General features: G+C 41.7%; 3 protein-coding genes across 5 annotated transcripts in view; 2 read left to right on the forward strand and 1 right to left on the reverse strand.

The window, feature by feature from the left end:
• gba1 (glucosylceramidase beta 1) lies at positions 1 to 7018 on the forward strand. Of its 2 annotated transcripts, none has more exons than XM_058083470.1 (11): positions 1 to 147; positions 208 to 402; positions 471 to 617; positions 1763 to 1896; positions 1961 to 2133; positions 2201 to 2290; positions 2380 to 2527; positions 3964 to 4188; positions 4276 to 4439; positions 4505 to 4621; positions 4706 to 7018. In XM_058083470.1, the coding sequence occupies exons 1-11, from the start codon at positions 39 to 41 to the stop codon at positions 4812 to 4814; spliced, it is 1611 nt and encodes a 536-aa protein (XP_057939453.1). In that variant the 5' UTR covers positions 1 to 38; the 3' UTR covers positions 4815 to 7018. The 2 variants fall into 2 exon arrangements, with proteins under 2 accessions (XP_057939453.1, XP_057939454.1); XM_058083471.1 differs by having other exon boundaries at positions 208 to 399; positions 4706 to 7015.
• rnf115a (ring finger protein 115a) lies at positions 5756 to 11121 on the reverse strand. 2 transcript variants are annotated; one of them, XM_058083485.1, is made up of 9 exons: positions 10995 to 11121; positions 8499 to 8557; positions 8359 to 8413; positions 8005 to 8291; positions 7851 to 7919; positions 7725 to 7797; positions 7549 to 7642; positions 6539 to 6654; positions 5756 to 6475 (listed from the first exon to the last, which is right to left on the reverse strand). In XM_058083485.1, exons 1-9 carry the CDS (start codon positions 11070 to 11072, stop codon positions 6356 to 6358), a joined length of 951 nt encoding a protein of 316 aa, XP_057939468.1. In that variant the 5' UTR covers positions 11073 to 11121; the 3' UTR covers positions 5756 to 6355. The 2 variants fall into 2 exon arrangements, with proteins under 2 accessions (XP_057939468.1, XP_057939467.1); XM_058083484.1 differs by having other exon boundaries at positions 5757 to 6475; positions 8359 to 8416.
• polr3c (polymerase (RNA) III (DNA directed) polypeptide C) overlaps positions 11108 to 16005 on the forward strand; it is an 18877-nt gene continuing 13979 nt past the window's right edge. Inside the window, exons 1-6 of the mRNA XM_058083469.1 lie at positions 11108 to 11274; positions 11380 to 11526; positions 12179 to 12443; positions 12510 to 12790; positions 13377 to 13481; positions 13683 to 13856. Of these exons, the coding sequence (XP_057939452.1) occupies positions 11380 to 11526; positions 12179 to 12443; positions 12510 to 12790; positions 13377 to 13481; positions 13683 to 13856 (972 nt within the window). The 5' untranslated portion in view covers positions 11108 to 11274. The remainder of the gene's footprint in view (positions 11275 to 11379; positions 11527 to 12178; positions 12444 to 12509; positions 12791 to 13376; positions 13482 to 13682; positions 13857 to 16005) is intronic.

Raw genomic sequence — 16005 nt, forward strand, 5'->3', positions numbered from 1 at the left:
GAGCAGAATTTGCAGTGTAAAGTCATTTCCGGACTCACATGACGGTCAAGGGGTGTTCAAAGCTCGCCTGTTCAAAAATGCTGCCGTTATTCCATTGTGTTGTTTTGCTAGCAGCCGCCTTCCACAGCACAACGACCGCCTTCTCAGGTAACACAAACTTTTAAAAGCTTGTTAACTATAAGATACTAATGCGTCTTTTGTCAACAGGAAGCAAAAAGTGTGTTTCCAGAAGCTTCGGCCATGACTCTGTGGTGTGTGAGTGTAATTCCACGTACTGTGACACCCTGGGCTCCGTGTCGCCGCCACCGCCGGGTCACTACATCTCCTACCTGAGCAGCAGGGACGGCAGCCGGCTAGAGGCAAGCCAAGGACCCGTCAGGCTCAACAGCACTGGAGCTGGTGGTGAACCGTCGCCATTGCACCTTTGGAGTCAATTTAGAGTCTCCAATCAATATTGATTGTCTCCTCAGGCCTGAGACTGACCCTCCTTCCGGATAAGAAGTACCAGAAGATAAAAGGATTTGGTGGAGCTCTGACGGATTCAGCAGCCATGAACATCCTCTCGCTTTCTGCTGGAGCACAAGACCAACTCCTGAGACAGTACTTCTCTCCAGAAGGTATGGGATGCAAGGTTGAAATCCTGTTTATTACCGCACTCACCTGGCAGGGCGTGATGTTTACCTGCACACATCTAATGGACCATAAAACTCTGCCCTTACAATTAGATTTTTTCCCCTGTCATTTCTAAAAACACTGTATAATATTAGGACAATAAAGTTAGCATTTTAAAAGAAAAAAAAGACATATTTTAAGAAAAAAGTGGTGGAGAAAAAGAAGAAGAAAAAAGGAAATATTACTTGGAAATTTGTAAGAATTCTTAGAACAATTTTGTAACCTTGTGCGGAGAAAAACATGACAAATATTATAAAGGTACATTTTTTGTTATCATGACTAATTATGTAATATTTAGAAATAAAGACATGAAAGTTGAAAAAAAAATTACAAGTTAAAAAAGTTTAAAGAAAGAGAGGAAAAAAGGTAAAAAAGGTAAATATTACTTGGAAAATTGGAAGAATTATTAAAATAATGTAATGTGAGAAGTACCATAAAAGTACACAAAAAAACTCCTAAAACTTTGGCAAAAAAAATGTCAATATTAGTATGAAAATTGTAAGAATTATTGGAATAATATTGTAACTATGTGAGGAGAAAAAAAAACAATTATGTAATATTCCAAGAAAAAAATTAAAAAGTTGAAAAAATCATTTTGCATCAGAGAAAAATAAAAAAGGTAAATATTACTTGGGGGGGAAAAAAATAATAATGGTTTCAATATGAGGAGATAAAAATGACATACAAATGTACTATTTATTTGTTTTGATAATTATGACAATAATGATTTAATAGTCCAAGAAAAAACACTTTCGCAAAAAAATGTCAGAAAGAGATGAAAAAAAGTCTATATTAGTATGAAAATTGTAAGTATTATTTTGAATAATGTAACTTTGAAAGAAAGAAAAATGAAAGTTTAAAAATAATTAATAATAAATAATTATTTATTTGTATATATTTATTTATAATATATATATATAAATAATAATAATTAAACAATAATTATGTAATATTGCAAGAAAAAATGAAACATGGGGAAAAAAATCATTTTCCAAGTAAAAAGAAACGTCAGAGAAAAATAAAAAAGGTAAATATGACTTGTAAAATAGTAATAATTATTGTAATAAAATATTGAGGTTGTGATGGTCAGGTATCGGCTACAACGTTGTACGCGTTCCCATGGCTAGCTGTGACTTCTCCACTCGTCTCTACACCTACGCTGACACCCGGGGGGACTACAACCTGGACAACTTTACACTGGCCCCCGAGGACGTCAACATGAAGGTACACACACACACACACACTTGGATATCCATCCTGGTCATACCTCTGGTTTGTTTGGCATCAGATCCCCCTCCTGCATCGTGCCCAGGCCATGTCTCCCCACCCCTTGTCTCTGCTGGCCAGCGCCTGGAGCGCCCCCTCCTGGTTAAAAACAAATGATGCGCTGATAGGAAAGGGTTCCTTGAAGGGAGAACCCGGTGGGAAGGAGCATAGAACCTGGGCTCGGTACTACGTCAGGTGATTAGACGGAAGAAAAAACTAACTGGAATGAAAGCATTGAATTCTTATTTCTTGTTCCTGTCAGGTTCCTTGAGGAATATTCCAAGTATAATTTGACCTTCTGGGCCGTGACCACCGGGAATGAACCCACAGCGGGATCCATGACCAACTACAGGTGTCCTGTCTCACACGCGAGGCTCAGTCAGGCGGACGCAGACGTACAGTACAGTAGAGTACAGTACAGTACCTTCTTCCTCATTGCAGTTTCCAGGCTTTGGGCTTCACTGCCGAGGAGCAGAGGGACTGGGTGGCCTTGGACCTGGGCCCCGCCCTCCACGCGTCGTCGTTCTCCCGCACCCACGTCCTCTTGCTGGATGACAACCGTCTGCTGCTGCCTTACTGGGCCAAAGTGGTGAGTCGAGAAGGTCCTTTTTAACTTTTAGCCCACCTGATGGATGCTAAAGATGGCTGGAGAGGCACGAAGGCTATGGATTCATATGTATATATATATATATCGTATATATCATATATATCAACATAGGTGGCACGCACCATCGACTTGGCTCATCCACACGTCACACGAAGAAACTGGTCACACGTGGTGGCAATCAACAACATAAGCCACCTAAACAGTTCCAGGCAGTATGAAACTAAATAGGCTACTTTGGCAGTAAGAAATCATTAAGCCTCACAGGAAGTAGGAAATAAAAAAGGTGGATCAGGCAGTAGGAAATTACAAAAAAATCCAGGAAAAAAAGACATAGGCAGTAGGAAATAAAAAAAACATAGAGGCAGTAGGAAATTACAAAAAAATCCAGAAAAAAAACAAATAGGCAGTAGGAAATTAAAAAAAAAACAGAGGCAGTAGGACATTAAAAAACAAAGCCACTTGGAAATTAAAAACAAAAAACAGTCAGAAGAAAAGGTACACAGGGCAGTAGGAAAGAAAAAAAAAGAAAAAGGTACACAGGGCAGCAGGAAATAAAAAAAGAAAGAAAAAGGCACACAGAGCAGCAGGAAATAAAAAAAGAAAGAAAAAGGTACACAGGGCAGCAGGAAATTAAAAAAAGAAAGAAAAGGGTACACAGGGCAGCAGGAAATAAAAACAAAAAAGGAAGAAAAAGGTACACAGGGCAGCAGGAAATTAAAAAAAGAAAGAAAAGGGTACACAGGGCAGCAGGAAATAAAAAAAGAAAGAAAAGGGTACACAGGGCAGCAGGAAATAAAAAAAGAAAAAAGTACACAGGGCAGTAGGAAATAAAGAAAAAAGAAAGAAAAAGGTACACAGGGCAGCAGGAAATTAAAAAAAGAAAGAAAAAGGTACACAAGGCAGCAGGAAATAAAAACAAAAAAGGAAGAAAAAGGTACACAGGGCAGCAGGAAATAAAAACAAAAAAGGAAGAAAAAGGTACACAGGGCAGCAGGAAATTTAAAAAAAAAGGTACACAGGGCAGCAGGAAATAAAAAAAAAAAAGGTACACAGGGCAGCAGGAAATAAAAAAAAAAAAAGGTACACAGGGCAGCAGGAAATAAAAAAAAAAGGTACAAAGGGCAGTAGGAAATAAAAAAAAAGGTACACAGGGCAGCAGGAAATTAAAAAAAGAAAGAAAATAAAGGTACACAGGGCAGCAGGAAATAAAAACAAAAAAGGAAGAAAAAGGTCCACAGGGCAGCAGGAAATGAGAAGCACAGGCAGGAGGAAATGTTTATAAACCACAGGAAGTAGTAAGGTTCCTCAGGCTTTAGTAAATAAGACAAAGGCAGAAGGCAGTAGGAAACAAAGATGGAGTGATGGAGAATCATATTAAATGCGCCTGACCCCCGTCATGTGACCCCCCACCCCCCCAGGTCTTGGGCGATATCCAGGCAGGACGCTACATCCACGGCGTGGCGGTCCACTGGTACATGGACAGCCTGGTCCCCGCCGCTCCCTCCCTGGCGGCCACCCATGACCTGTACCCCGAGTACTACCTGTTTGGCACGGAGGCGTGTGCGGGCTGGCACCCGCTGGACCGAGGGGTGAAGCTGGGGAGCTGGGAACGGGCGGAAGACTACGCTCACGACATCTTAGACGTAGGACGCGTGACTTTCCTTTCCTTCTGTACCTTCTACGTGTACCAAGTTGACCCCCCCAACACCCCCCCCCCACGTCTGTGACAGGACCTAAACCATCACATGACCGGCTGGACCGACTGGAACCTGGCGCTAGACCAGACGGGCGGCCCCAACTGGGTGAAGAACTTCGTGGACAGCCCCGTCATCGTGGACGCCCGGCGTGACGTCTTCTACAAGCAGCCCACTTTTTACAGCGTGGCGCACTTCAGGTACACGAGGCACGGCGGGCAGCGGCGAGTCCGGCGTTCACTTCCTGCCGTTCTTCTCCGCGTAGTAAGTTCCTGTGGGAGGGGTCTCAGAGAGTGGGCGTGTCCCCCAGCGGAGAGACGCCGCTGAACTTCACTGCCTTCCTTCGACCCGACGGCTCGGTCGTGCTCGTCATCCTCAACAGGTTGCCGTAGCGACACGTGTCGCCGTTTGACAGCACGCCATGTGTGACGCCGCTCCTGGATCATCAAGTCTTTGTGCTCCTCAGGTCCTCCTCCGCCATCCGGTTTGAAGTGTGGGACCAGACTGTGGGCTTCATCCCGTCCACTGCCCCACCGCGCTCCCTACTCACGCTAGTCTGGTCCACTCGGGGATGAAAGCGTTCATGTTGTTACTGAAAGACAAGGTAAGCCTGAACGCATCACTCGTCGGGATTCCTTCCAAAAATCGTGGAAATCCTTCCTTCTCTCATTGGGGGGTAATTTGGGGGGTAATTTATAAAGTTGGAATTTATTAAAAAAGACACAGATAATAATCGGGATAAAGATACTTTTTATTAATATATATAAAAAGTTGGAAATTTGTTGAAAGTTGAAAAGTTGGGAATGTAAAAGTGGTAATATGAGAATAATTTATATTTAATTATTTTAATCATTTATTTCCATTCATAATATATTTAGAATTAATTATGTATATTAACATATTTCAAACTTTAAAAAGATGGAATGTTCTGGAAAATGATTTCGGAAGAAAAGTTTGAAAGAAAAAAGGATGGAATGTTGTGACGATAGCATTTCTGTCGTATGGAAAAAAAAAGTCCTGAAAATGAAAAAAATGTCATTTTTTTTTAGGAAAAGTGGAATGTTATGAGAATAACATTGGTATTTTGTGAGAAAAATCTGCATAAAATTGCAGTTTTGTAAGGAAAAAATGGAATATTATGAGAATGGAATTTCTGTCTAGTAAGAAAAAGTCATGAAATAAGGATAAATTGATACTATGACAAGAAAAATGATGGAATGTTATGACAATAGCATTTTTATATTGTATGAAAATGAAATTATTTTCTAAAGAAATTGAATGTTGTAAGAATGAAACTGTAACCTAGTAAGAATAATCCTGTAGTATTACTAGAGAGAGAGAGTGCAATGATTTTGTAAGAAAAAATTAATAAAAACTAATTTTGTAAGAAGAAATATGTAATGTTTTGAGAATCAAACTGCTAGCAGTTCATAGCTAATATGGTATTCTCACACAGGCGCACCATCTAGTGGCTGAAATAGGTCATGACACGCTCATTGAATAATTGAAAGCCAGAATAAAACCATTTTTTTTGGTCATTTTATTAATACATCATAGACATTTTTTTTTCATTTATATAATATACAACTCGTTAATTAAGCACATATTTCACATTTGCGTCTCCATTCTCAATGTGTTTTTTTTCCTTTGTTTTGACTACAATTATTTACATTTAAAAAACAAAAGGATGATAAAAATATGAAAGTCAGACAGACAGTCAAACACGGACGGGGATTAAATGACACGGGGATGACCTCGGATTATTAGAATATATACACCAGGGGGGGTGTGTGGGTGGGGTGGGGGCGGGGGCTTTAGGAGGCGCTCCAAGCGTGTGATATTTCCGTTTAGGAAACGTTAGAATAGCAACTTAATGTGAGAAACTCCCACTTAATAGGAATCTCTGCAAAACAGTCACGTGGCATGACCCCCCCTCCCCAGCCCCCAAAAAAGCGCCTGCAGGGACCGGCTATGTTTCTATTGGTCAAAAAGGACAGCAGCTGACCTGAAAAGGGAGGATTTAAGAAGAGAGCGCGTGTGTTTATGGAGGACAGAAAATAAAGACAAACGGGATCCAACATGATCATGACGACAACGTAGAAGCGCCAGAAGCGTCTCAGAAGGACCATCTCTCCTGTGTGCGGGGGTCCATGGAGAGGGAGGGCGGCTGTGACGGGGGCTGGCTGCTGCTGTCTTCTCCGTTCAAACTTTTCCGACACACTGGACACGTGTCGTGCTAACAACAACAACAAGTGTCAGTGTTGCGTTGACAATGGCGGCCTGTGCGGCGCCGACTCACCATCTCCAGCCAGGGAACTATACAGTCCGAATGGAAGACGTGGTTGCAGGGGAGCTGTCGCACGGCTTCGCCCACCTCGAAGTCCTCTTTGCACACGGGACATTCCATGCAACAGTCTGCAAAGGCGGACGGGACGCGTCAAGTCCACATGGAATTATGTTGTTTATTCGCCAAAATCCTCATTCATCATGGAGGCAAAATAGGATGCACTACTTGGCTGCAGCCAGCAGAGGCGCTGTTGATTCCGTCTCAACTCGTTTGCCGTCTAAATTTCAGTATGGAACATGTTTTTTTAAACAATGTACTGAAATTAAAATTAATTAATTAATATTAAAAAAATTAATACAAATATTTAAATAAATTTACCATTAAATATTAAAATATTTTTATTTATTTATTATAATTTACATTAATAAATAATTAAAAACATGACAAGAAAAATAACATTTTGTTCAACAAGAAATTGCATATTACCAGTAATTTTACAATAAAAGGTTAAAGTAAAACGGGAAAAAATACTTTGCCCTATCGGTTTTTCTAAAATATATGAATAAAACATGTTTAGTGGCTGAATACTGAATATTAAAAAATGTGTACATAACATACTAATGCAAAAGAAACTATTACAAGAAAATATTTTTTACAGATGTCAATGTTAAAATGTATTTTTTGGGGAGATATTATTTATGAAGCGCACAAGACTTTGTTCTGAGATAAGCCACAATAATAAACAATATAAAATAAAAGGCGAAATTACATATTAAATTACAAAAATATATTCATAAATCCTTCATTTCTGTGGCTGAATATGGCCAATTATTTTAAGAAAGCATATTTAAGCAAACGTTGTGTTTAAAAGTCTAAAAGAAGTAAAATCCAAAATGATATGAAGCATTTAGAAGATCCATTTAAAGATGTCACGTGGTAGCCGCCACAGGAAGTACTCTACCGTACAGGAAGTGTGCACATGAATTTGGAAGCGCGTGCGGGAAGAAGCCAAACGGTCTGACCTGCTTGTTCCTGAGAAATATTGACGAAGGGTAGCGAGGAGATCTTCTCCTTCTCGGCTGGAGGAGGTCCCGTGTTGTCTAGCTGACCTAGTAACTTGACACACACGTACATGTACACGTATGTCAGGTGGACGGGGGCGAGGTCAAAGGGCGAGTTTCACCAGTGTGACGCGTACCTGCGTTATGACGGCGTCCAAGCCCCCGTGCCCCCAGGCGTAGTCTCCGGGGTTGGAATGCAGCATCCCTGTCCTGGAGGAGACGCCGGTCAGAACGTGGGCGTCACATTGGGGCGGGGTTCTTACCATGACAGGGGCGGCGAACCGGAGACACCGGAGTTGGCGAAGAGACCGGCGAGGAACTGTTGCACAATCCTGAGTGAGTTGAGACGACAATGAGTGTTTGCTAACGGGATTGCTAACGGATTGCTAAAGCTGCCGCAGCTTGACTAACGCTGACCCTTCCACGGCAGGCGAGCGGTCGGGCCGAGTGCTGACTCTGGATCTGTATCTTCTCTGGCTGTGTAGGCGAGGGGGGCGCGCCGGGCCCCAGTGGTCGCCGCCGCCGCCCAGCGAGGCCGCCAAAGGTCCCCCGAGGCCCGCGGGGGCCGAGCCCCTGATGGGTCCGCCTCCGAACCCGCCGAAGTCGCCGAGGGCGTTCAGGCGCCCGCCGGGGAGCCGGGGCTCCGAGTCGGGGTTGTCGTTGTCGGTGGAAAACGGCCGTTCCATCAACAGCAGGTGCCAGAGCTGCAACAACAAAGGGTCAGATCCGCCCCCACGTCCGTGGGCGCCGTCACTCAGGTGAGGTTCGTACCTCTGCAAACTCGGTGGTTGTGTCATCCAGCCCGTTGGCGCCGCCCTCCAGGAGACTGCTGGGGGTGCAATAACAGGCGTACGCCCACGTTGAGTGGCGATAAAGGGCGATAAAAACGTGGGTGGGCACATGACGCTTACCTGGAATCTTCCGTCACTTCCTCTATGAAGCCTGAGTCACAGCGAGGACACACGTACTCCTACACAAAGTACACAGCTTCAAATACATCCAAAAGTAGAAAAGTATATTCTTAGAAGAAATGATACAAAAAGTATACAATAATATATTTTTAGAAATCCAATAAGACGGGAAGAAAATGTTATTTTGCTAGCATGGGGGGGGGGGGATGCTAGCCTGCAGTCCCTCTTGACAAGCATCCTGTGCTGTTGCTGTTAGCGATGAGTATGACGGCGCTGCCGTGGTGCATCATGTGACCTCTGCCTGTCACGAGCGAGGGCAGGCGAGGACGTCTGTGCCCGGCCTTTCTTGCCGCATGTTGAACACATCACGTGTTTTTTTTTAATAACGCCAAGCTGTGGCGTTACGGGGGACACGACCACAATGGGAATACTTCCTATTTGGGTTGGAGCGTTTTAAACGGCGGTTTAGAGGAAGTAAGGCGTCTACACTGCAACGATGGAATGTAACCTCGGGGATGGAAGCCGGCCCGCCAGCCACACCTCGTGTCTTCAACAATGGAGGATCGTGTGTGAGCAGGAGGCCGCCGCGTTGTCGTTTCGTGGGTACGAGGCAGAGAAGCCGTGACGTCGTGTTAGCTTAGCGAGGAGGAAATGACACAACGGGTTTGCTTTCGGCTTGTGAGGAGGCAGATTGGAATTGTCCTCTTAAAGCATCCACTCTGCTAGGGAGACATTTTTTATAGTCGTCCTACACGCACAATACACTGGAAACCCGTTTACGTCAACAAACCGCCAGCTTAAGTTGACATGCCGAGATCAATAGGTGGCGCTCAAGGGGCCGCCCGTTTATGCAGAGGTGTGTTGTAGTACGGGAGGACAGATGGGGTGCCCCCATCAGATCCAGATATCGGGGTGGATGGATCAGATTCCATTGGCCCGCATCTAAAATGTCCTATAGCGGCACGCCGATACATGCGTGTTATGTCATAGTCATCACAACGCGATATCAGTGATAATATCATTGTTGTCAACGTCGCTTCCTTGGGCTTTGCCGCGACTTCACGGCGGCAGGCGTTTGATCTCCGTAGTTTTTTGTTACATTTCCTGCGAGCGCTTGTGTGTGTGTGTGTCAGAGAGGGCGAGCCAGGTAGCGCCAAATAAGCATCTGTGGCGGTCCAAGAGCGCGGGAACGCTGCAGTTATTGGCTGTCGTTATCCGTGTTACATTGGCTTTGCCATTTTATGCCAAGCGGGTAGAGGTAGAGTCCCGTAGTAGCATTCTCATATTCAAATGAAGTCATGCAAAGTCTGGTACAGGAGTGTGGGGGGGGGGGGGGGTATCTGGTAGAGCGACAACACAACTGTACGCTACTCCGCTCGGGGGCGAAAGTGCATGTTGACATGTCTTGCGAGACCCTGATGGTGTTCAGTTTGGCTCAAACTTCCTGGGCAGCTCTTTCACAATAAAACTAACATCCATGTTTTTGGGATGTGGGAGGAAGCCCGATCGGATCTCCTGGCTAACATGTGCATAATTGGCTCTACTTGCAAAGCAGCTACGCATGGTGCCAAACAGGAAACGCCAAGTCAAAATAAGAGCACAAAAAAAAAACATGTAAGAAGTTTTTGCCACTTTTCCCCTCTAAGTTGTATTGGACATTGAAGTATTCGTCTTATTTTGCACAGTCAAGCATCACCGTGTGTTCATTACCTGATTTAGTTGGAGCGAGGAGATGCTTCGTATTATTGGTATCGGTGATGAATTGCAACAGCAATATCGAGCATCTCCAACTGTTACCATTTAAACTAGTGTTGAGTAGCTCAACATTTTTAAGAGAACACACTTCAATAATAATAATAATAATAATAATAATAATGCAAACTGTACTCAATTTCTTAGCAAGGTATAGTAAATAAAAGACAAGGGTGTGAGCGTTTAAAAATAACTATACCGTCTTCTAAATGTGTCCAAAATGGTCTCCAATCAGCATCCAATGTCCAACATGTTACTCACACAGTTGCAATACAAATCGAAACTAGCCTAACAATGTTATGGTGGTGAAGTCCCCCTGCTTATACAATCAGATAAGGTACAAACTGAAATTGAAAGCAGGGATTTAACGTAATTGAAAGCACAACAGTGAGCGTTGGTTTTTGGACGAAAATGTCCTTGCTTTTTGTCTGTTTTTGACAACAGACTACAGTACGAGCAGACGAAATGTGGCTTTTAACTGACTTTTTTGGAAAAATAGTCAACCATGGCTAACTTAAACACAATATACTGTTGCGTGTGCTATATTTGGCGAATAAGTTTCCAAGTGTCACTGGTTAAATGAGTGAGTTAACAACAACAAACGCCGCTGATTGCTAGCAGGCTAACTAGCTAGGGTTTTAGCTATGCAAGGCAAACGGAACACACGATGAACAAGAAAGACGCTTCCTTGTCGGCCGAGCACACATTGTGACATAAACGCCGGCATAAAAACATGTAGCTTACCGGGAGTTTAGGGTTTACTTCTCCCTTACAACAATGACAGAAAAAGCGATGCGGGGGAACAGCCGCAGCCTCCGCCATCTTCCCCTCACCGAGCACAAACAGTGACGTCGATCCTGCCAAGTGACTACATGACCCCGCCTCCTTCCCGACATGCACTACTGTACATATCAGCCAATCACAGCGAGGCAAATCCGGAAGTGGAAGCGTTTGCGTGTTGACAAGCAACAGCCGCGTGTGATTACAAGGAAATTGTGGCTTTAGACCGTAGCCGAATGGAAAGGTTTGTGATGATAAACTATTACAATTGACTGTATATTGTATTAAAACGTGCATGACGTGTAGCTAGCTGATCTTTATTCCCTTCCTTTCATGTATCCCTGATCAGATGACTGCCCAGGAGGTCCGTTTGTGTGGTCTTCTACTGCAGGAGCACTTTGGAGAAGTGGTGGAGAAAGTAGGAACACACCTGCTCAGAAATGGAGCCCAAAATTTGAGATCCATTCTTCATGAGACCGGCATCTCTCTGGACTTGGTATCACGACTACTTTTATATTTGTTTGTTTTCTTTTCTCTAACTTCGGGCCATTTGGCCTAATCCCAAAGTTAGGAATTGTCAAATGAAACACTGGCTTTGCATAATAACAATAAGAAAGCGTAAAACAGACATAATATTGCCAGAATTAAGTTACAATTTGTGACACAAAAAAATCACAATATTACAGAATGCATCAGCAGGAGGTGTATTTTTTAAAAAAGGAAAATGTATATTGCAAGACAACAAAGTACATTCATAATTTACTAAAAATGCAATTAATGAAAAAATATAATATAATATATTATCTGTCTATCTATAATACATCATCTGTAAATATAATAATATATAAATATATATAATATATTTAAGAAGAAAGTTGTAATTTACAATAAAGCTTGAAAACATGAAAAACCAATAACAATACAATTAAAGACAAGTTGTTGAAAAGTAGCATTTTTTTTTAAAGAAAAAGGCCCTCAAATTTGTTTTAATATTTTACTTTGAAGAAAAAGGAGTACTACCACAATAAAGTTGTATTTTACAAATCATAATTTACAAGAAAACAGTCATATCTGAAGTCACGTTATATATGCTCGTTAATTGTATAATATGGACCCAACTCTATATATAATGTGTCTTCACTTCCCAGGTGAAAAAGTCACTGTGTGTGCTCATGCAACACGGGATTTGCACCTTCAGCCCAGGTCGCAAAGGACCCGGGAGCCCCGCCGAGTTCCAGACCAGCTGCAGTCTCATTCTGAAAATCCTCCGCTACCCGCGCTACATCTACACGGCCAAGACCCTGTACGGCGACACCGGAGAGCTCATCGTGGAGGAGTTACTGCAGAGAGGTCACATGACCATGAGCGGCATTGTCAAAATAGTGGCTGATCGCCTCACCCAGACAATGGAGGGTCAGTTACACCAAATGGGAAGCGCGAGGAATGCTGTGTGTTTAAAAACATCTGTCGTTGTTTTAGATGGCCACAGCATGGATTACAGTGAAGTCGCATCTGCCTTCTCCAAACTGGTGGAGACCCATTTTCTTCAACGCTGCCCTCCAGTGGCGAGTGCGCAAAGTACCGGCAGCGCAAAGTCCGCTGCAGCAGCCGACGTTCCTGTCGTTCCCGTCGCCACCGGCCCAGAGAGCTTCCCGGACTGCTACAAGGTGCCGCAAGTTATGCTCGTCGGACGAGGCAAAAGGCAACTGGAGGACGCAGAGGAGCAAAGCGTTGCCAAGAAGGCCAGGATGGAGACAGCGGTGGGTGTGGCATAACCGTAAAATATACGTAATATTCAGTCTTTTCATAACAGACACGGATGTAAACTTTTATACAGTTTTTTTTTTTATTTTGTAATTAAGCATTTTTTTTTTACATGAATGATTCTGTGAAGCGGGCGGCACGGCGGTCTAGTGGTTAGCGCACAGACCTCACAGCTAGGAGACCAGGGTTCAATTCCCACCCTCGGCCATCTCTGTGTGGAGTTTGCATGTTCTCCCCGTGCATGCGTGGGTTTTCTCCGCGTACTCCGGTTTCCTCCCACATTCCAAAAACATGCTAGGTTAATTAGCGACTCCAAATTGTCCATAGGTATGAATGTGAGTGTGAATGGTTGTTTGTCTATATGTGCCCTGTGATTGGCTGGCGACCAGTCCAGGGTGTACCCCGTCTCTCGCCCGAAGACAGCTGGGATAGGCTCCAGCATCCCCGCGACCCTCGTGAGGAAAAAGCGGTAGAAAATGAATGAATTAATGAATTCTGTGAAGCCGATTTATTCCGATATATATATTCCCAAATATCCCAGTAATGACATCATCATCCTTCTACTTGTGCGTTTGTGTTCAGGCTCACGGCGATGAGGGCGTTTACTGGCAGGTGAACTTTGAGAGGTTCCATCTCCACTTCAGAGACCAAGCCATCATCGGTGCTGTGGCCAACAAACTGGACCAGGTCGGCCATCTTAATGATATGATCTATCACCATGTTACGGTTCTTCTGGAATGCATTAACACCACAAACGCCACATTTGATTTATAAATGAGGAATAAATTCACTAATCAGGGTCGGGATTGGAACCGATGACCTGCAATGAGGAAGGGATTACAGTACTGTGAATATTTGAAGGGTCTGTTTCTGTGTCTTCCACCTCAGACCAGCAGTGAGATAGTGAGGACCATGCTGAGGATGAGCGAGGTGACGACGTCGCCCACGGCCGCCTACACCAAGCCCCTCGCCGCCAACGAGATCTTCCGGTCCCTGCCGGCCGCATACAACATCCCCAGACCCATCCTAGACCAGTACCTCACTCTGCTGGTGGATGACCCGGTACGACCTCTCATTTTTTCACTTGCGTGGTTTAATAATCTGCGTAGAATTATTTTATGTGTTTTTTTATTATTATTTTTTATATTTTATTATTATTTTTATTTTTTTTATTATTTATATATAATTATTTTATGTGTTTTTTTTATTTTTATTTTTTATATTTTATTATAATTTTTTTATTATTATTTATATATAATTATTTTATGTGTTTTTTTATTTTTATTTTTATTTTTATTTTTATTTTTTTTTTTTTTTTTTTTTTTATTCAGTCATGACAACACCAAATATTGTACACAATATTGACATCAATAACATAATCACAAAATCAAAATTCATGTGTTGAATAATAATGACTGAAAAGGCATAGGCAGAAGCAAACTGCTTATAAAAGCCTATCCTATAATTTCAGCTTTTTAGGCTACCAACCTCCAGAAAAGCAAAGAAACAACAACAGAAAATTAATCACACTTATAAACTTCAAAAATAGCTTTACAAACCATTTTCTTAAAAGCCAAAAAGGAATGACATGTTTTTAAATTTATGTTGGCATCATTCCAGAATTTAACTCCAGTGATGGAGACGCATCTCCTTTTCATACCTTTTTTAGCTTTTTGTACAGTAAATTTACAAACACCTCTGAGATTATAGGGACTCTCCTGAATTGAAAAGAACTTCTGTATTGAGTCAGGGAGCGTTTTTGATTTTGCTCTGAACATAATTTGCATTATTTTATAATAAAACAAATCGTAAAATTTCATGACATGAGAATTTAGAAAAAGTGGCTCCGTGTGAGCATAATAATCAGCCTTATTAATGATACGTATTGCTCGTTTTTGCAGTTTTATTATTGAATTTATGGTGCTTTTAAAAGTGGATCCCCACAATTCCACACAGTAAGATATGTAGGGAACAATCAATGAATTGTAGATCAAATGCAAAGCCTTGGAATTCAATACATATCTGGATTTATAAAGGATTGCAAGTGATTTTGACATTTTCCCTTTGATATATTCAGTGTGTTGTTTCCATGTTAATTTTTGATCAATGACAACCCCAAGGAATTTAGTCTCAGAAACTCTTTCAATGTCGACATTACAGATTTTCAGTTTAACATTACAATCGCTTTCATTTAGATTCCCAAAAACCATAAATTTTGTTTTCTTAATATTTAAAGATAATTTATTGACATCAAACCAAGTCTTGAGATTTTCCAGCTCCATTTCTACACAACGCAAAAGTTCCTTTAAATTCTTACCAGAGCAAAACAAATTGGTATCATCTGCAAATATTACATATCTAAAAAAACCAGTTACATTGCAGATGTCATTGATATAGAGAATGAACAATATTGGACCAATCACTGATCCTTGTGGTACACCACATGTGATCTTTCTAAGTGCTGAACTAGTGTTATTGATTTGTACACACTGGTGTCTATTACCTAAATAACTTTCCAACCAAGAATGAGCAACCCCTCGTATTCCATACATCTCTAATTTCTTCAATAACTGTCTGTGATCTATGGTATCAAAAGCCTTCTGCAGATCAATATACAGACCAATAGAACACTCACCATTTTCATTTGCATTTGATATTTCTTCTACCATTTGCATTACTGCAAATGCAGTAGTTCTACCTTCTCTGAATCCGTATTGATTTTCACTTAATAATTTATTTTTATGAATGAAGAGATTTAATTGTTTCACAAACAATTTCTCTAAAATTTTTGAAAATTGTGGCAAAAGTGATATTGGTCTGTAATTTTCCATACAGTGTTTGTCACCATTTTTATAAATTGGGATCACTTTTGCTAACTTCATGTTGTCAGGAAAGGTCCCTTTTTGAAAAGACAGATTACAAACATAGGTCAAAGGTCTGACAATATAATCAATAACATCTTTAATAATTACTGTATCAATGGAATGGATGTCGAGTGATCTCTTATTTTTAAATTTTCTTACAATTTCAATAATGTCAGTTTCATGTACCCCACTTAGAAACATAGAACTAACATTAGTGTTGATCAAATTTTTAAACATGTTTTTGTTGTCATCAGATACAGTAATCTGTTTTGCCAAAGAAGCTCCAACATCTACAAAGTAGTCATTGAACTCGTCAACAATATTTTTTAAATCATCCACTCTATCAT

The sequence above is a fragment of the Doryrhamphus excisus genome, chromosome 10 (genome assembly GCF_030265055.1).
Source record: "Doryrhamphus excisus isolate RoL2022-K1 chromosome 10, RoL_Dexc_1.0, whole genome shotgun sequence".
NCBI lineage: Eukaryota > Metazoa > Chordata > Actinopteri > Syngnathiformes > Syngnathidae > Doryrhamphus > Doryrhamphus excisus.

What these genes read in the sequence shown, in the direction of transcription:
- rnf115a (XM_058083484.1), bottom strand. Translation starts at nt 11,072, where the DNA reads ATGGCGGAGGCTGCGGCTGTTCCCCCGCATCGCTTTTTCTGTCATTGT. An exon ending in GGTTCGCCGCCCCTGTCATG is followed by an intron (nt 7,798 to 7,850) that starts GTAAGAACCCCG and finishes CGTCTCCTCCAG; the next exon opens with GACAGGGATGCTGCATTCCA. An exon ending in TATTTCTCAGGAACAAGCAG is followed by an intron (nt 6,655 to 7,548) that starts GTCAGACCGTTT and finishes CCGCCTTTGCAG; the next exon opens with ACTGTTGCATGGAATGTCCC.
- gba1 (XM_058083470.1), top strand. Translation starts at nt 39, where the DNA reads ATGACGGTCAAGGGGTGTTCAAAGCTCGCCTGTTCAAAAATGCTGCCG. An exon ending in CCGAGGACGTCAACATGAAG is followed by an intron (nt 1,897 to 1,960) that starts GTACACACACAC and finishes GTTTGGCATCAG; the next exon opens with ATCCCCCTCCTGCATCGTGC. An exon ending in TACAGCGTGGCGCACTTCAG is followed by an intron (nt 4,440 to 4,504) that starts GTACACGAGGCA and finishes TTCTCCGCGTAG; the next exon opens with TAAGTTCCTGTGGGAGGGGT.